Source organism: Vigna unguiculata, chromosome 9, assembly GCF_037176805.1.
Source record: "Vigna unguiculata cultivar grain cowpea cultivar isolate G323 ecotype 2 chromosome 9, ASM3717680v1, whole genome shotgun sequence".
In the NCBI taxonomy this organism is placed as follows: Eukaryota; Viridiplantae; Streptophyta; class Magnoliopsida; order Fabales; family Fabaceae; genus Vigna; species Vigna unguiculata.
The window spans coordinates 30,448,952-30,469,279 of NC_140800.1; the positions used below are offsets into that span (position 1 = coordinate 30,448,952).

The window sequence follows — 20,328 nt, forward strand, 5'->3', positions numbered from 1 at the left end:
AATTTGTGGCTTGGAGACCTCATCTTGGGCTCATAAAGCTTTGCCACATCATTTGTCCCATATCAGCCATTTTTCCACGTCAACAATACTAATGACAATTTTATAATTTTGAAGCTAAGAATGACAATTTTATAATTTTAGGTGTGTAGAGTGATGTGACCTCATTGGGGTGTTTCACTGGGGGAACAATTTGTTTTTGTTTTTGAAATTTCCAGTTATTTTTGGGTCCGATGTCTTTGAGCTTTCTTTTAACATTTCTTAGTATATTTAGGGCATCAAATACACTTGTAGACATCTTGGATGGTAATTATTCCGAAATTGGTTTTTCATTGAGAGAATTTTCTTGGTTCTTGGATTAGAACTCAGGTTCTTATTAAAGATTGAATTCTTTGTGGTGAATCTTCATTGACTTATCAATTTGTTAGATTGTGGCGTCTCCAACTCTTGTTCTTATCAAAGATGAAAATCTTTGTGATAATCTTTGTTGCGAATTCAGGGGAGGATCAAGAGTTTGGAAGACCTAAAGGAAACCTAAAAAGGTCTTTTTATTTAACATTTATTTTTTGAGCTTTTTTTAATGCAAAGTTATTTATTAAATTGTTATAATTAATTTTATTTAGCATTTCTTTTTCAATAGATAATAAAGACTAATCAATTTAATCTTTCTTGAGACATTGTTGATCTTAAATAAGTTTTTATTTTCTTTAGCTTTGAGAGACTCCTGTCGATGGAAGCAATTGACAATGAAATTGTTAACATTATTCTATAAGCTATATATGCATTTGGAAAAAGAATATATTCTTTTTATATAACTAAAAATATCAATTGGTTTATCATTTTTCAAACCTGTAATTTTTCTAAAGATATTTAATTTTGAAAATAAATAAAATCCATCAATATCCAACAAATTATCATGTTTTAAAAATGCATAATCTAGTGACTTTAATTTTTAACACTAAATCAAAAATAAAAAATGTCTTCATATATTTTAAATTATTTAAATCTACTATTAAATGTGGTAATTGCTTTATCTATAATATAAAACAAACTCATTAATTCTAAATGATTCTTGAAGGCATTTTACAATTTCATTATCAAAATTTCCATCAAATTGTTTCTTTTTGCGTCTAATACTTTTTTAACAAAACTTAGGTTCTATATTCATTTCAAAAGCAATTTTCTTGGTAGAAATCAATGCATTTTCAAGTCTATTTTCACTATACTTGTCACAAAAAAAATGAAAAGACATTTTAATTGTTCAATAGCTTCACCAATGCACTAACCTTAGTCTAATTAATAGTTTTGCAGAAAAATTTTAGTTCCTCGTGAATTATATGCAAAAAAATAATAATAAATAAAGTAACAAGAGGTAAGAGAAGTCACATATAGATCAAAGAAGAAAATAGAATGCAGATTAATTATAAGATAATAGAGATAACTAATCATTCTTTCTTTTGTAAACAAAATTATAATTTACTAAAAAAAGATTATAACTCATTAAATATCATTTTTAATACCAATAAAAGTTAATAGACATTAATAATAATTTAATTAAATTTTATTCTCAAACATAAACTTAAAATTAAATTAATAGAGTTATATTAATAGTAAAATATTTTTTTGGAGGCCTTTTTTTAAGCACAATTTTATAATTAATTTAATAAAATTATAATACGAAAAAATATTTTTGAGGTCTTTTCTTCTTAAATATAATTTTATAATTAATTTAATAAAGAAATATTAATAGTAAAATTTTTTTAGACCTTCTTTTATTGGAGGCCTAAAGGGAGTGCTTTACTTGCTTTACCCTTGAGCCGGCCCTGTGCGAATCTTCTCTGAGTGATGAATATCCTAGATTGTGGCGTCTCCACTTCTGTTGTCTCCATCTCTGTCTTATTTTGCGTTCTTCTTTCATTTATTTTTGTTTATGTCTATTGAGGATTCAAATTCTGAAACCATGATACTCTTTTCTAGATAGAATCATATTAAGAAGTCTTTGTAGTGTATATTAGGCATTGTAAGAACACAAATCATCAATCAAATTTCTATTTTTACAAAAACAAGTGTTTATTTTGTAATACTTAGAATTACTTTGATAAAGTTCTTCTTAACCAAACAGATAACATAATACTTTTTTAACATAAAAAATATCTTATATGCACTTATTTGATAACAATTATTTTCAAAACTAATATATATATATATATATATATATATATATATATATATATATATATATATATATATTATATTTCTACAACGAGAGTAAACATAAAAATTCACAAATGTATTCCTTAGAACATAAATACTTCTTTCCCTATAATTTCTTGGAGACTCTCTAAATAGGTTCATATTACACATCACTACTATTACATAAAAAATTTATTAAAAAAGCAAAAGAGGAAAAAAGTTAGAGGACCACACCACACCCAGTAATAATGTTTCTTCAAAGTTGTTCATCTATTTTTACTTACAAAGATTCAATAGTCTCTTTCTCTCTGCTTTTCTTTTCTTTAAGTTTCTATCAATTTGCTTGACCAAATATTAATATTTTTTGTGGTAATCTTTTATAGTAAAAAATTATATAAAATATAAAATATTTGGGTCCACTACAAAAAAAATTAATTTTAATGGAGATTTGGTAACGGAGGTTATAAAACCTCTGGTAATTTTTACACATAGTAAAGGTTTTCTAAACCTCTCATAAATACTAGAAGTTTTATGATGAACCCCAGGAAAAATTCCCTCCACATTTTTTTTCCATATCCTTTTTATATATTTTTTTTAAAAATCTTTTTATCACTTTGTACGTTCGAAAAGCAGACACAGTACTAAAAAGTAGACACAGACATAGTATACCAATGTTCGAAAACTTACCTAATTCACTTTGTTTCGAAATCCACTTTCCTCATACTTCATCAAGCTACGTTTTCCTCGATTTCACTCTCAATCTCACTCTCGATCTCACTCTCACTCTCAATCTCAATCTCAGTTAAACCAGTTGCAGTTGCTTCCTTGCTTCCGAACGATTTGCTCACGATTTCGTTCGAATTTCACCTTGCTTCCAAACGGTAACGATGTTCCCTTTCTTTTCTTTAGGTTTTCAAATTTTTTCGTTTTTGTGGTTAATTTCGGACTTTGAAATCCTTGATGCTTGTTTTTGTTCAGAGATTCAATTATAGGTACCACGTTTTCTGAAATCTAAAGTGCGTCTCCGTTGCTCGTTCAGTGACTTTGCATCTCCATTGCGTGGACGTGGACGGGTACAATTCTTCTCTCTTAGAACAATAAATACAACCACTTTTATTTCTACTATAACTGTTACTCAAATTGTGTGAATCGGAATCCATGGTGACGAACAATGCAGGAGGGGGTGGTGATTGTGTTCTGTATGCACAGTGAAAGAGTTGAAGTAGATTAGATGTTTGTGTTATTGTTCCAGTGGAGAAATGAAAATTGTTTTTCACATTTTAAGGAGTGAAAATGGAGTTGTGATGTTTTGCAGACATGACAATAGAATAAAAGAAGGTTTGGTTTGCTTAGCATAGTATAGGAGTGGCTTTGGGTTGGTTTGCTTTAAAAATGGCCCTCGGATTGTCGTAACTTTTCCTTTGTTATTATCAACAAACACTTTCAAAGTCTAAAATCTCATAATCACTGCAACCATGCAACGAGAGGGAGGGGAAAAGAGACTGCATAAGAAAATTATAAATGTATTACTTTAGGCTAGTATAGTTAAATAGAAGATGTAGTAATTAAAACACTTAGATAAGAGAAAATCCAAGGCATTCAGAGTACTTAGGTGAACTTTTACATCAGAGTTAAGTTGATAACACTTTAGGAAGAACTCTACAATCAAAGCAGATGTATTCAGACACAGAGAAACTAGAGAAAAACATCTTTAAAAATGTCAAAAAGCATCCAAATCAGTAATGGCATATTTTGAGTGAATGTAGGAACATCACTGCTAGCAAACTCCTTTTTCCATCGCCTAAAGGCAGAGCCAAGACTTCTACAAAATTAAATAATGAATATAAACTCTAGTGTGAACATATACTAATTAAAAATTATGTATTCAACTCAAAAGCTCCAAGATAAACTGGTAATATAAAGATCTCATAGAGCAAAAAAGTATATAGTTCCTGTCTTATAAGGAGAATCGTATGTCTATCTTCTGGTTCTTCAATATTCTTTAATACATACAAAAGCAAATTTAATAAAAAAAATAAAAAAGACAATATAGTACCTTTAGGCAAAGTTTGGCAGAAACATCCTGATCAAAAACACCTAGAGCGATTACTGGAAGTGAAGTGAAGAAGACATTGTAAAATGACATGTACCCATCATTGTAAGCAGCTTGACCAGATAAAGAAGCGTATGCCTCAAACCAAAACAAGGTAAGTCCAAATGCAATGTTTTTATAGAAAAAATAGCATATCTGCATAAAAGAATTCAACAAGATATCAGCAACAATTTTTTGGACAAAGTTGCCTAATTTTTAATCTAAACAAGTGTGATATGGTATAATGCATTCCCAAACACATGCATTCTTACATAGCAGACAGAAAATTGTGAGATCTTTTTCACCTGGGGACTAAACCAATCTACTGATGGACAAACTTCTATATAAGAATCAACTAGAACTTCTTGTAAAACTCATGCATTCAATGCATTCAATACTTGGATCTCTCTACTCTATGCCAAATATCTATGATAGATTTTGATAATTAAAAGGTAATGAACAGATCTCTTAAAATCTTAGAAATAAGTTAGAAAAAAAAAATAAAAGAGACAAAAGTTTAGAGGGATATTAATTTTCTTTTACGAATAAAACTTGAATAATTATTTTTTCTATTTATAAACTTTATATCATAGATAAACTATCTTCACTTTTAAGTAGATTTTTATGAACATCACATTAGACAAATGTAATTGATTATACGATGATATGTTAGGCCTTTTAGGATATGACTTTTTTTGTAGTAATAGGAATGACTTTTTCTATTTCTTTTGTTTAATGATTGTTTAATGATCAGTGAAACATTGTATTAACGGTTTATGTTTCCGATGTGTACAAGATTTGTTTTTTTTTTCTTTTTGTCTTTGGGTAGTATAAGGAGGTAATAATAAGGGTAAAGAGGAAGAGAGTGTTGAAGAACATGAGATAAATAAAGTAATAAGACCCACTCCTAAACTTACAACTCTTCCCACATCTCTGCAAACCTGGCATGCAGAATTAAGATTAGAATGAAGTGACTCCACTCCTTCATTGTGCACGCTGCATCAATGAAACGATATAGTATGTGTATGTGCATATATATATATATATAGATAATAGATATAGATATACTAACAAGTTTGGGGACTGAGCTCCAACATCCATGACCATGTTTGGTGATGTAATCCAGAAGCTTCTCATCTTCCTCTGGAGACCAAAGGCCTTTCCGTAACTTCTGTTTGTAGCAACAAGAGTGTCTTCCCATGTGTAGGTGATTAAGAAAGTGTTGAATCCAACAATGGTTTTTGTGGAAACCTACGTGGAGGAAGAATGAATGGCGAGGAAAGTAAAGGGTGTTTTGGTGGAGTGAGGGGAAGAGTTATGAAGGTTTGAGTTAAACATAAGAGGGTTATTATTATGGTGAGAGAAGCAAAATGAGAAAATAAAATGGCAGCATGACAGGGAATGAAATAAATAGGAGGAGCCTTAGAGAGGAGAAAGTTGTAGCAAGAGGTGATTGGACACTGCCATTTTTATTTATTTTTAATTCATTTCTGACTTTCGTCAACTGGGCACCTCACGGGACAATCTCTGGCCCCACCATCTAGGTCATCATGTTTGGACGGTCTTCATTCTCCCACGGTTTCTATCCACTGATGTATATGTAGATGTATATATATATATATATATATATATATATATATATATATATATATATATATATATATATACTACATGCACTTATATACCACAACAGAGTATCCACTGAAGTTTCGTTTTTACCTATGTATGTACTATATGTCCCATTGCCATTTTCTCAAGATTTTAACACACAAAAGTTCTGATCTTCGTGTCACTGTATGTACCAACTTTTGGTAATTGCCATATGCTACAAAGCTAGCTAAGAGGGTTCTTACTTTTCACTGACCTAGGTGGTTATGGACCATGCTGCTAGAGCTTCGAGAAAAGAGAGTGATGAATAAAAGAAAAAGTATGTGTGGAAATTGAAGGAGGGTGTTGTAATGTGTACACCTTTGATTCTGTGGGGGTTGTTGTGGTTGGAGTCGGAAGAGGAGGAGTCGGAGGAAGAAGAGGTGGTGGTGGAGGAGGTTGTGTTGATAGCTTCCATGTTGCCAAGGGAGAAATGAGGGGGTGTTGTTGTTGTGTTGGTTGTGCTTATATAGTGAGAGAGTGAAAAGATGCATGCAGCAGCGTGAGTTATAACGGAAGATGTAGAATGTAGAGGGAAAGGGTACTTCCAGGAAAGTGGGGTTTTGTATAGTTGGTGGGTGTGAGGGTCTAACTACTATGACTCTTGAGATGCGATTTGTTTTCATATCTATACTCATTCTTTGACCATTTTCTCCTCTTTGAAATTTCCTCACCACTTTCATTTTCCATTTCTTTATTACTACTCCCTCTCATCTCATCCACCTTTTTAATTATTCTGTCAATTTCTCCTTACTCATTTGGCGCTTTCTTATTCATAACAGTTAGCCTCTATTTAGGCATCCTCAGGTTACAATAACAAACATATTCTATATTCCATTTCACACACCCTATCATTTTTTATTCCTACCATAAACACTCAAAATATATATACTTGAATTTAAAAGATAAAAAAAGGGGTTGAATTTAAAAGTGATTATCATACTGAAAAATTGAAGTGTGATAGAATATTAGGTTTAGGGGTGGAAGTAGTTGTTGATTGGAGTTTAGGGGTAGAAGTAGTTGTTAATTGGGTGCGTTTAAAACATGAGATGACAGAAAAAGTTGAGCTGTTTAGCACATAAGAAACGTTTTTTTTTTAAATTTTTTTTAATGTAAAGAAATGGTAGTAGTAAAATAGAAAGATTACTAAAAAGGAGAGAGGAAGTGGGGTCCAAAACCCTTTTTGACTACTTTTTGTTTGGGTGAGGGACATACATATACATCTGTAATGTAAAACACAAAATTCATCTCTATCTATAACCAACAAAGTAAATCACTCAAAGTGGTGTGCACCAATGAGTGACTGTATATAATAAAATCTTGGTTCTCATATTTTTAACCAAAATCATATAAAACTATTTTAAATAAAAAATAGAGATAACTAAAATGAAACATAGCAATAAAAATCACCCTATCTCATATTGTGCTTTCCTAATACTAAGAGCACCATTTTCATTGAAAATGAAGATAAGCCTTATATATAACAATACATTCACTGTGTCTGAAAATTGTTTTCTGAAGCCAACATCCCTAAAAAATCATAATGACACTATTGATAAAAAAATCGCATATATCTTAGTCTTGGTTATTTTAGTTCACATAAATATTGTTTCTTTATTAATGAAAATCAACAAATTCAACTGCATTTCAATTCAAATAATCATATAATAATTACAAGTAATTATTTAATTATATTATTGGAGATTACTTTAATTTTATCAATTCAAATATGAATTTTGGCCTCAGTTAATTTAACTAATTTAATTCAAAGTATATGTTGACTGTAGTTAATTAAATTAATATAGTCACATGTTTTCATCTCTGAAGAATAAAATAAGTAGTTATTTTTGAATGGAAGTAATTGATTATATAATAACTCCAGATGGTTAAAATAATTATTAGAAATTGATATTTTCATTAATTCTAATTACGTATTTTAAAATAAACTAAAATAACTACCTCAATTTAAAGTGGTCTGAATTAATTTAATCTCAATATATAATCTTAATTGTTTGTGAGTCATTTTGTATAATTGCAACAATATTGTTTAAATTTACAGCACAAACTACTATAAAGTGTGGTAAATGTTGTAGAAAAGTATGAAGTTATATTTTTCTGTCCCAGAACCTACTAAAATACAATCTATAACAAATCCTAAGCAACATCAATCAACGATAGATAATCAAAATCTGCAATAGATAATGATATCATCTATACCTTATGACAATACTTTTTTCCCTTCACATTTGTCCTCTGACTAGAATTGATACAAGTCTTGGATTTGGATTTTTCTTTATTAAATTTTTCTATTCTTATATCATTAGTTACATTTTTTTTCTTTATTAAATTTATTTTTGTTATCATTAACAGACTATTCTTAATGGATTTGGATAAGTCTTGGATTGATTTGCCTCGAAATACACAACAATACATGGATGGATTGAATAAATTTTTGGACTTTGCATTTGCTAATAAGAGCGTGGAGGGTAAGATAATTTGTCCATGTCCGAAATGCAATCTTAACAAATGGCAAACTCGAGGAGCAACATATGAACACTTAATTCTTCATCCTTTTCCAAAAGGGTATACATTTTGGCTTCTACATGGTGAGACAAATTATGTACAACATACGATTTCAACACCTCCAATTTTCCAATCGAATGAGGATACAAGTTTTGCTAATGATCCCATATGTGGCATGGTTAATGATGCATTCGGGAATTTTGTAAATAATCATGAGAATATGTGACCTGAATCAAGCCACATGATGCCTGATGAAATTGCTCAGTATATGAAGTTTATGCATGAGGGACAACAAAGTTTGTATGAAGGATGTGACAAATATTCTAAACTTTCTTTCTTGCTCAAATTGTACCATATCAAATGTCTATGCAGAATGACTGACAAAGCAATGTCAATGATACTGGAGTTGTTAGCAGATGCTTTTGATTATGCTAAAATCCCATCTTCATTCTATGAAGCTAAGAAAATCATTAATAAGCTTGGCCTTCATTACACCAAAATTGATGCTTGCCCAAATGATTGCATGTTATACTATGGAGAAGATAAAGATAGGGAATTTTGTATGAAATGCAATGAATCTAGATGGAAGAAAACAAAGAAGAGCAATAGTATTGTTGGTGTTACTAAAAGACAAAAGAAAGTTCCAGCTAAAGTTTTAAGGTATTTTCCATTGAAGCCACGCTTACAACGAATGTTTATGTCTTCTAAAATAGCTGAGCATATGCAATGGCATGCATCAAGAAGTACACATGAAGGCATATTAAGGCATCCAAGTGATTCTGAAGCATGGAAGAACTTTGATCTAATGAATCCTCAATTTGCTTCAGACCCTCGAAATGTCAGACTTGGTTTGGCTACTGATGGGTTCAATCCATTTGGTGATTTGAGTACATGTCATAGCACTTGGCCTATTGTACTTATACCTTACAATCTTCCTCCTTGGATGTGTATGAAGCAAAGTTCGTTCATTCTTTCCATGATCATTCCTGGTAAAAGAGCACCAGGAAATGATATTGATGTATATTTAAGGCCATTAATAGAAGAATTAAAAGAGTTATGGAACACTGGGGTTGAAACTTTTGATTCACATAAGAAAGAAGTGTTTCATATGCATGCAGCTATATTATGGACTATTAGTGATTTTCCCGGTCTTGGAACCTTATCTGGGTGGAACACACATACTGGGTTGGCTTGCCCTAGGTGTAATTTTGACACAACTCCTAAGAAGATTCAGGGTAAATTTTGTTTCATGAATCATCGACGTTGGTTAAATGCAGGGCACAAATTTAGATTATGCCGCAATCGTTTTGATGGAAGTGTGGAAACTAGAAATCCTCCTTTGAGAATATCAGGAACAAATGTCTTACAACAAATTCAGAATCTTAATATTGTATTTGGGAAAGAACCAGAAATTGAGGAACGGGGGAAAAGACAACGGAAAGGTCACCACCCTATTGATGGCCCTCTACAATGGAGAAAAAAGAGTATATTTTTTGAACTTCCTTATTGGGTGAACAATTTATTGCACCACAATCTAGATGTTATGCACATTGAAAAAAATGTATGTGATAATGTAGTCTATACATTGTTGAACCAAGGTAAAAAGTCAAAGGACAACCTAAAGGCACGAAATGACTTAAAAGATTGGGGTGTTAGACCTGATCTTTGGCCTGATGCAAATAACAGATATCTTCCGGCTATATATACATTGACAAAAGAAAATAAACATATATTTCTGAAAACATTGAAGAACATCACTGTTCCAGATGGCTACTCAAGTAACATTAGTAGATGTGTTGATGTCAAACAATTTAAGCTTGCAGGATTGAAAAGTCATGATTCTCATGTTTTAATGGAGCAACTTTTACCTTTGGCAATGAGGAAGACGCTCCCTAAAGAAGTGTGCTCTGTTTTGATTGATCTGTGTTCCTTTTTTAAGCACTTGTGCAATAAAGTTTTAAAAGTGGATGAACTTAACCAATTGCAAAATAGAGTTGTTCTTACATTATGTCACATGGAGATGTTGTTTCCTCCTGCATTTTTTACAGTCATGGTTCATTTGATTGTGCATTTGGTGGAAGATGCCAAGATTGGAGGACCTGTCCAATATAGGTGGATGTATCCCATTGAGAGATATTTGGGAAAATTGAAGTCTTATGTGCGTAACAAGGCTCAACCAGAAGGCTCAATAGCTGAAGGCTACCTAGCTGAAGAGTCCTTAACCTTTTGTTCTAGATATTTAGATGGAATTGAGACTATATTTAATCGAATAAGGCGTGTTGATGACGAACCTGACACCATGGCATCTAGTGTAAGTGGTTTGTTTCCACCAGTTGAAAAACCAGTTGGGGGTTTTACTTACTTCTCTTTATCAACAAAGGAAAAGTTACAAGCACATCGTCATGTATTGACTAATTGTGCCCAAGTTAACCCTTTTCTTCAGTAAGTACTTTATCTTTACAACTTTTTATAATTCATCTACATTGAGGACTAATCATGTAATTATTTCATTTATTTAAATTAGAGAATTTAGAGAAATTGTACGAAGACAATTAAGAAGTCGTACACGATCATCCTCTATGATAGATAAGAGGGTTCATAGAGAATTTGTGGAATGGTTTTCTCGTCGGGTATGTCTAATTTACATTCTTAAATTTGATAATATTAAAGATATCCAATTATGTTGATCATATTTTTCTTTTTTTTTAGATAAAGAATGACTTAAATGGACCTTACTCAGATGATTTAAAGTTCTTAGCTATGGGCCCAATTGATTGTGCAAAACGCTACAATGCTTACAATGTTAATGGCTTCAAGTTTCGTACGTTAGAGAGAGATCATGGACTTAAAACACAAAATAGTGGAATATTTGGTACTTTTGGGACAAGGAGCTATGCAAGTAGCATTGACAATCAAATGCAATTTGGGGATGTGCCTTATTATGGAAAATTGGTAGATATAATTGAGATCAACTATAACGGTCGATTCTCTGTTACTTTGTTCAAATGTATGTGGGCTGATACAACTACTTCTAGAGGGATTATAACAGATGACTTGGGATTTAGATTAGTAAACTTTACACGTTTAATACACATTGGTGATAATGATGATGACGAACCATACATTCAGGCTGTAGAAGCTCAAATGGTTTATTATGTAGTGGATGAATCAGATAAAAATTGGAGCATTCCTGTGCATCTAAAGCCACGAGACTTATATGACATTGGTGGAGATAATGATGTCACTTTCCATGAATATGAACCATTTGAACAACAAAATTTGGAAACTTTATTTCCAGATGGAGAAGGGAATATACCATTAACAAGGTCATAGAGAAATTGAACAATTCTATATTAGTTTTTGTTTAAATTATCATCCATATTACTTATACATGCATTATATTAGATAATCATAATTTAATGAATGTGAATTGACTTGTATTAATGTTATTGTTTATAGAATTCTTGATGATGAAGAAAATATGCATGAAGAAGACTAATGACCAAGTTTCAATCCCTACCCAAAATAGAAGTGGCCAACCATCATCTACAATGTGTCCACCTGTGCCTCATCCATCTTGCCCAAGTAAGTTGACTAAGTTTCACCACGGGTTTCACCTACAGTAAGAATTGAAAAATTTCACCTACTTATACTCCAGGGCCTAGTAATCCACCTCAACTTTCGTTTCCGCCACAATCCAGCATAACACCTCAATTTGCATCTCAATTCGGTATGATGCTTATATTTCTATGTTAAAAAGTATCTTGCTTTTTCTTGTGTATTAATCTAATTATTATGCAGCAGGTCACATGAATTCTCATCCTATAGAGAATAATAATGAGCAACCTCCTCCCCCACCTCACATGAATTCAATGCTTTCAACATCTAAATCTAGTAAGATGTCTCATTTGCATATCATTTTGGTACTTTTAAATTTCATGTATTATCTATGTATTTAGTGACTTGAGTTAATTTGTAGAATGTTTGAAGAAGAGGTTGTTCTCCACTAGCAAGACCAATTCTGCACATGAATTTGAATTTGAATTTAACAATCAACTGAGAAATGAGTTTGTGCATGATTCTACATCTAAATCAACACCAAGGTTACAATCTGATAGTGGAGGGGAAGAAAATGTGGATATTGAGATGCAAAGTAATCAATCAAAGCATGTATCATGTAAAAGGTCATGGCTTGTTGATGTCATTGGTAAGATTGTTAATTTATTGATTTTTATGTGTAATTGTCCAAGCCATATAGTATTTGTGTTTTATGTTTATCTTAAACCAACAATATATTTCATATGTATTTTGACAGATGATGAAGGCACACAAGTTAGAAAACAATTAACATTGAATGATGTTTGGTTTTTATCTTCCAATGAAAGGATTCTTGTGAAATGGAATAGTGACAACCAACCAATTGATGATAGCGGAGCGTTGTTGAATAGGTTTTTAGGTCGTGTTGCAAGAAATGTTAATGCCTTTCCAATCAGCTATCAAAGTTGGAGGAAGATTCCCAATGATTACAAAGAAGATATACTTAAGAAAACCATTCAAGTAATTGACCTATAATTTCTTTTATATGTTTTGATTCTTGTTATATGTCAATTGTTGTTAAACTAGTTGTGTAATAATTTTGAAGGCTAAGTTTCTAGTGGAATTTGATGCTCATGTGACATATATATTCAAATCACTTAACATAAAATGGAGTGAGTATAGACAACAACTATGGCAACAAAGAGATGATGGAACACGCAATAGAGATGAAATTATTACAATGTGTCCAGAAGGAATGAATAGAGACCAATGGGCTTCTTTTGTTGACTACCGTTTAAATTCAAGGACTAAGGTAATAAAAACTATCTTTTCTATTCTTTTAAGTGTTACTTTACTTATTTTTAGTAATTTTCTACATATATGCTTAGGACATTGCCCAAAAAAATAAGGATAATAGAAAGAAGCAAACAGTTCCTCACACAGGTGGATCGAAGAGCATTGCACGGAAGAAGAATGAGATGGTAACTTTATTCATCAATCATTTTAATTATATCATATATGATTCATGATTTTCTTAAGTTTTATAGGAGCAAGAGCTTGGTCGCAAAGTTAGTAGGGGAGAAGTTTGGATAGCAACACATAAACATGCTAATGGGGAATTTGTGAATGATGGAGCAAGAGAGATTGGAGTAAGTATAAGTTTTCTAAAGACAAATACTGAATCAAATTGAATGTTACCTTCATTGATAACATTTTGTATTATTTGTAGGAAAAAATTAAAGCATATGAGACAAATACATCTTCCCTTTCACAAGATATATCAATTGAAGATTCACTAGCTCATGTTCTAGGAAGTAAAGAACATTGTGGTCGTGTCCGAGGAATGGGATTGGGACCTTGCCCTTCTCGTGTGTTTGGATATACTAGGAATTTTCATTTTGGGAGATCCTCATCTTGTCCTTCTTATTTAGAATTGCAAAATCAGGTTATTGATTTGGATTGTCATGTGTAGCAATATGATGTTGTTTGCTTTGGATTGTCATGCCAAGGTTGTAAATGTTGTTATGTTGAATATTATTGGACACTGTTAATGTTGTTGTTGTGTTGCTTTGGATTGTTTTCTATAAGTAGGAGTAAGAAATGTAGTATATTTTTTGTTGATACGTTGAGTGTTTTATAATGTTTATGTGTTTTTTACGATTTTAATAATAGATTGTGTTCTAATATAGGTCACTGCATTAAAGTCACAATTGGATGAACAAAATAAACGAAATGAAGAACGTGACAAAAGACTTGATGCAATCATGAACTTCTTTTCTCAAAATTATCAAGGTCAATTGCCTCCTGAGTTGACTATGTTCAATCCTGCACCGGTAATGTTTAAGATTGCATAACTTCTTTTATTTTTTAGAGTTTACATTTGTAATTATGATTCACATTTATATTATAGGTTTCTAATCAAGGAAGTGTGCCAACTAATACAACAAGTTCTGGACATGAGGAAAATCATATGTGATAGTTGGAGAATATAATATAATGTGGAAGTTAATTGAATCATTTTATGTTTTGAGAACTATTGTAGTACTTCATGATAGTTTTTGCTGACTAATATTGTACTTGAATTTGAATTTGAATTCGTATATTTGTTATATATCTTTAGCACATTATTTGAAGTTAATTCGTACATTTAGCACATTATTCCCTGATATATCAATATGCTAGTAAATATATCTTTCGTCAGTTTGATCTAGTGATTCAGTTGCCCAGTGTTTTTAAACTTCGCATCCATAAAGGATGCAATAGATATAGGAAACTTGATAGTTACTACAAGAAACGAATATTCATTTCCTAAGGGAAGTGGAAGGGATAAGAGTGGATCTATTAGTTTTGTTGATCGGCTAGTGGCACAAGAAATGACAGAAACTGCCAAAGAAAACTGGAGGAGGAGGGATGTAACAAATTTTGAGTATTTAATGATTCTAAATACACTTGCTAGAAGATCTTACAATGATTTGACCCAATATCCCGTTTTTCCTTGGGTCTTGGCTGACCACTCATCAGAGGTTCTTGATTTTAAGAAGTCATCTATATTTCAAGATCTCTCAAAGCCTGTTGGAGCACATGATACAAAACGATTTGAGGTTAGCGTTTAAAATATAAGTCAGTGTGATCTATTATCTTTATTATTACCATTATTATGGTATGCTTCTTATATTTAGGTATTTGAATATGGTTGAGTTGCAGGCTAGGGATCCAAATGCAGATTTAGCACATTTCTTTGATGTGATAGGAGGGAGTGGCACTAGTGCACTCATAACAGCTTTGTTAGCCACACCAAGCCCTCATGATCCTACTCGTGCTGCCTTTACTCCTGCACAAATTGTAGACTTCTACAAACAAAATGGCCCTCATGTATTCAATTCATCTAGGTATAATAACACCATTAATATTCTCAGAACATCATCAATATTAACAATTAACCACAAATCATAATAACATGCTTTCGTTTTGTGTTTGTGATATTGAAACAACCAACATGCAAACATGGAAAAGATACGCAATTTGACGAGGAGTTTTTACACAACATAACTCGTGAACTGTTTAAGGACACACGACTTAGTCAAACACTTTCTAATGTTGTAATCCCAACTTTCGACACCAAGAGACAAAAGCCAGTTATATTCTCAAACTACAAGGTTAGCACCATATGCATTTATTATATTTTTCTTTACTGAAAAAAAACAATATAAAAGTTTTGGTGATGTAGGTTGAGAAGTATCCCTACTGCAATGCCTTGATGTCTGATATAAGCATATCGGCTTCAGCAGCACCCACTCTTCTTCCACCCTACTATTTTCAGAATGAGGGTGTTGACTTCAATTTGATTAGTGATGCGGACTTGAGTATGCTTAGTAATGATCTAGTAAATGGGAATCCGGTAAATTAATTTCGCTATTGATTACAATTATGATCAAATTAATTAGATGTAAATTATGATGCATGGATACTTATATATATTGTTGCTTTCCCGTGTTTTGTGCTGTTCTGTTTTCAGGATTGTTAATCCGTCTCTATTATCTTGTTTTTCTGCTATCTGGAGGAACTTTTTTTACCCTATCCAAAAAAAGATAAATAGAACCGCACTCACAAAGAAAAGGAATATGTAACTTTTATGCTAGTATAATTAAAGCTGTTAAAAAATATTCAAAATTGATCAAATAGATACCAAATTGACTTGTTAAATTTTTTTAACCATTTTTTAACTGAAATTATCATATTTCATGAGCTCTATATACACAGCTGATTACTCTATTTGGAAACATGTTACTAAACCAATTAAGAAGAAGTAAATAATTTTCTGCACTCACAGGGCTTTAAATATGCGAAAGCATTTATACCTTGTGAACATTATAAGTGGTTTCCTGTACTTGAATTGAAAAGTCTGTTGGGATTTGAGGAGCAATGAACCTGCACAAGACCAACTCAGAAAAAGAAACAAAAAGAAAACCAGCACATAAAGGGTTCACTCAAAACATGTTACTGCAGAATTTTTATCTGTCTAATCCATAAAAAAATTGGTATTTTGCAGCTGTACCATGAATGTTCTCCTTTGAAGCTATCAGCTATTGTCGTGAGTTTGTTGGGAATGACAATGGTTTTGTCAGAAAGCTTATCACTTCCATTGGAGTCTCGTTGTAGTTGAAGGGAGTTCATGGTAATAGAGTTCATTCGAAGCCTGTAATGTTTCTCATTCTCAGACTTGATATATATATATATATATATATATATATATATATATATATATATATATATATATATATATATATATATATATATATATATATATATATATATATATATATATATATATATATATCAATGTTATATTCTAATGTGTAATAATTATGATAGCAGAATATTTATTTTGAATATTAATATTATTCTATTATAACATATTTTAACAGAATTCATGCTCCTAGATTTATTTTTTTGTTACTGATCATGAATATGTGCTTAAATTTGTTTTCTTAGTTTGTGAATGTGAGAGGATGTTTTATTATTAATCTTCAATATACGGTTCAACTTTGAACCCTCATGATTCATTATTTGAATCCTGATTCAACTACCATTTGTATATAATATAGGTTAGTATCTGGACCATAATCCCATTCAAACCTTTATTTATTTCATGAAATTAAAGACCATTAGGAAATCCAAAGTTCCCTCCAAACTGGAACCCTTTGTCTTGGCAACAGGTCTCTTGAAGCTAAGGATATTTCTCACAAAGGAGTCAAAGATGAAAATCGCTTTGTTTTGGGCTAAGTTAAAAAGATATATTTGCCTCATGTTGAAATATTTAGTGGGGCTAAATGGCCAAAGTTTATGTCACGTAGTATAGCCTTTTAAAGGATCAATGGTCAATGCTGAAGGTGTTCACCTAATTTTTTATGTTTGTCATGCTATACAGTGAAAATATATTTTTATGTGACTCATGGTTATTTGGCAAATAGAAGAGGCCTGAACGATAACAAGTTCACATGTTTCCAGTCTCTAGTGTCTACAATTATTTGCATGAGCAATGGAAGATTTTTGTTAACTAGAAAAATTTGATTTGAAAGTTTAGTTTATCTGTGAATACACCTTATTTTCAGAAGTTAATACTTTTTTTTGGTAACACTTTACATATTTTCACCATGTGAAATATTTATCCGTGCTGTAGAAGTTATGATATAAAAGTGTACATTAATTAGTGATGTGAAATTAAAGCATGCATTATCAATTCATAAAAATAAAGCTTTTTGGTGAGACAAAAAGTTGTCCACACTTGAAAGAAATCTGTAGTCTCCCAAACCTTGCATATAACCTTCTCGACCAGTATTGTTTAATATTTTTTACAATTCCTCTCTAATTCTGATATACCTTTTATACCTTTAGAGAGCAACAAGGAATCTTCTCATCAATATATTTTTTTTTCTAGGCATTTGAATGGAACTGCTCTTGGTTCTTTTGTGTGGCCTGCTGTTCTAATAACTGATGCTTACAATGGTTTGAACAATCAGCCTTACAGACGGCAAAAGGACAAAGAATTTGGAGGTAACCATCTTTTTAATCTTGTAACTTCTGCAATGTGACAGAGCTAAGCAGGGTTTTTCCATTTTTTTTGTTTTTGCAATAGCCATTAAGAGTAAGCTGTAATATTTTATGTCTGGTACATTCACTTATGAGGCAAGCATGTACTTTTAATCTTGACCAAGAAGTGAAAAACAAGAAGTGAAACCATTTATAATGTTTATGTGTTTTTTACGATTTTAATAATAGATTGTGTTCTAATATAGGTCACTGCATTAAAGTCACAATTGGATGAACAAAATAAACGAAATGAAGAACGTGACAAAAGACTTGATGCAATCATGAACTTCTTTTCTCAAAATTATCAAGGTCAATTGCCTCCTGAGTTGACTATGTTTAATCCTGCACCGGTAATTTTTAAGACTGCATAACTTCTTTTATTTTTCAGAGTTTATATTTGTAATTATGATTCACATTTATATTGTAGGTTTCTGATCAAGGAAGTGTGCCAACTAATACAACAAGTTCTGGACATGATGAAAATCATATGTGATAGTTGAAGAATATAATATAATGTGGAAGTTAATTGAATCATTTAATGTTTTGAGAACCATTACAATACTTCATGATAGTTTTTGCTGACTAATATTGTACTTGAATTTGAATTTGAATTCGTATATTTGTTGTACTTTGATATACATTTAGTCATTTATAAATAATTTGTCAATTTGATGAGTTTATATCTATTTAGGTATAATTTCATTAAATATAGATTAAAAAAATAGAATAAATGTAAATAATTATGATTGAAAAAATATATATGAATATATAAATGATATGATTAAAAAAATATAATAATAATAATTTAAAAATCTATGGTACTTTACGGAGGTTTTGAAACCTATAGTATTTTACGGAGGTTTTGAAAACCCAGAGTATTTTATGGGGGTTCTGAAACCTATGTTATTTTATGAAGGTTCTAAAACCCATAGTATTTTATGGAGGTTTCAAAATCCACGATATTTTATGAAGGTTTCAAAATTCATGGTAATTAACCGGGGTTTTAAACCCACAAAACTTAACTAAGGTTTTAAAACCTATGTTAAATACAAGAGGATAAAAAACCTCCGTTATTGATTGGTGCTTCCTGGGGTTCATAAAACCCCCGACTAACACATTCTCCAGGGATGGTTTAGCGGGGGAAATCGAAATCCCAGGTAAAGAACTTAGTAGAGGTTTTAACCCTGGGTAATGTAAAAATAAACCTCCGTTAAAAATATTTTTTCTTGTAGTGGTCATTTTGATATTTGTATAAAAATAGTCTCAAGTATATCACTGTGGATTGAATTATAGAAAAATAAGAATAATACGTATAACAAAATTAAATTAGTTGTTTGAAAGAGTTTTTTTTGGGTAAGGATATCTATAGTATAGCATCACTAGAGTAAGGTAAGAACTTTAGAAGTGATCCAATATTGTTCTCTAGTTTTAATCTTTAATGTATTTCTTTGTATTATATACAAAAATGTATATGTATCTTGGAATACTTCTATATTTATATATAATTTTTTCGATAAGAATTATAAAATTAAAACTATATAAAAATTTTTGAAAATAAATCGGGTTTCTTCATATTTTGTCATTTTAATAAAATTATAAAACTTATTCTGTCACTTTACAAAATAGAATATGCAAGTGGTGGTAAAATTAACATATTTATCTGATACAAGAATTCTAGTAATGTGATTTGGGTAAACATTATTCTATTTTATTTATATATATATATATATATATATATATATATATATATATATATATATATATATATATATATATATATATATATATATATATTTCACTTGACAACATTAGATTAGATGTAATTGGTACGATGTTATGGTTACATAACAATTTTTCAAGAAAAGTATGCATGTAACTTGTTAAAAATGGTGAATATAGTTTACTTAGTCGACTAGTAAACTAATGATCGATGAAATATCAAATATTGTGAAGCATATAACAAGTCAAAGTACACAAAAATTTAGTTACCGATTAATGAAGTCTCATTATTTTATTATAATAAGACAACACATAAAAATCTCTAAATACATCCACTAGTGCAGTTACATGAATGAAATATACCGAGTTTTCCGATACGCAATTGGTGTTGATCTTATTTTGCAAGAATTCTTAAATACATCAACTAGTGCAATAATTCGTTCATTCTCTAAAACAAAATCAAATAAATGAATGAATCAAAAGATGATCACAATCTCACAAACAACCCATCGTACGTTCTGCTTAAACAA

The 20,328-nt window shown here is 30.9% G+C and overlaps 3 protein-coding genes across 4 annotated transcripts; all 3 read left to right on the forward strand.

The window, feature by feature from the left end:
- The first annotated feature begins 8,810 nt into the window (after window positions 1-8,810).
- On the forward strand, window positions 8,811-11,951 carry LOC114163626 (uncharacterized). The gene is made up of 4 exons (XM_085666164.1): window positions 8,811-10,894; window positions 10,977-11,082; window positions 11,162-11,778; window positions 11,912-11,951. Exons 1-4 carry the CDS (start codon window positions 8,826-8,828, stop codon window positions 11,949-11,951), a joined length of 2,832 nt encoding a protein of 943 aa, XP_085522290.1. The 5' UTR covers window positions 8,811-8,825.
- Window positions 11,952-13,229: 1,278 nt separating this feature from the next.
- LOC114163627 (uncharacterized) lies at window positions 13,230-18,717 on the forward strand. 2 transcript variants are annotated; one of them, XM_028047930.2, is made up of 6 exons: window positions 13,230-13,301; window positions 13,378-13,470; window positions 13,537-13,638; window positions 13,719-13,934; window positions 14,179-14,322; window positions 18,507-18,717. In XM_028047930.2, exons 1-6 carry the CDS (start codon window positions 13,230-13,232, stop codon window positions 18,570-18,572), a joined length of 693 nt encoding a protein of 230 aa, XP_027903731.2. In that variant the 3' UTR covers window positions 18,573-18,717. The 2 variants fall into 2 exon arrangements, 1 of the variants encoding a protein (XP_027903731.2); XR_003606615.2 differs by lacking the exons at window positions 13,230-13,301; window positions 13,378-13,470; window positions 13,537-13,638; window positions 13,719-13,934; window positions 14,179-14,322 and adding exons at window positions 16,541-16,664; window positions 17,928-18,043; window positions 18,286-18,429 and having other exon boundaries at window positions 18,507-18,712.
- On the forward strand, window positions 14,912-16,664 carry LOC114164640 (patatin-like protein 1). The gene is made up of 5 exons (XM_028049377.2): window positions 14,912-15,090; window positions 15,194-15,378; window positions 15,503-15,645; window positions 15,717-15,887; window positions 16,539-16,664. Exons 2-5 carry the CDS (start codon window positions 15,351-15,353, stop codon window positions 16,650-16,652), a joined length of 456 nt encoding a protein of 151 aa, XP_027905178.2. The 5' UTR covers window positions 14,912-15,090; window positions 15,194-15,350; the 3' UTR covers window positions 16,653-16,664.
- Window positions 18,718-20,328: the final 1,611 nt, after the last annotated feature.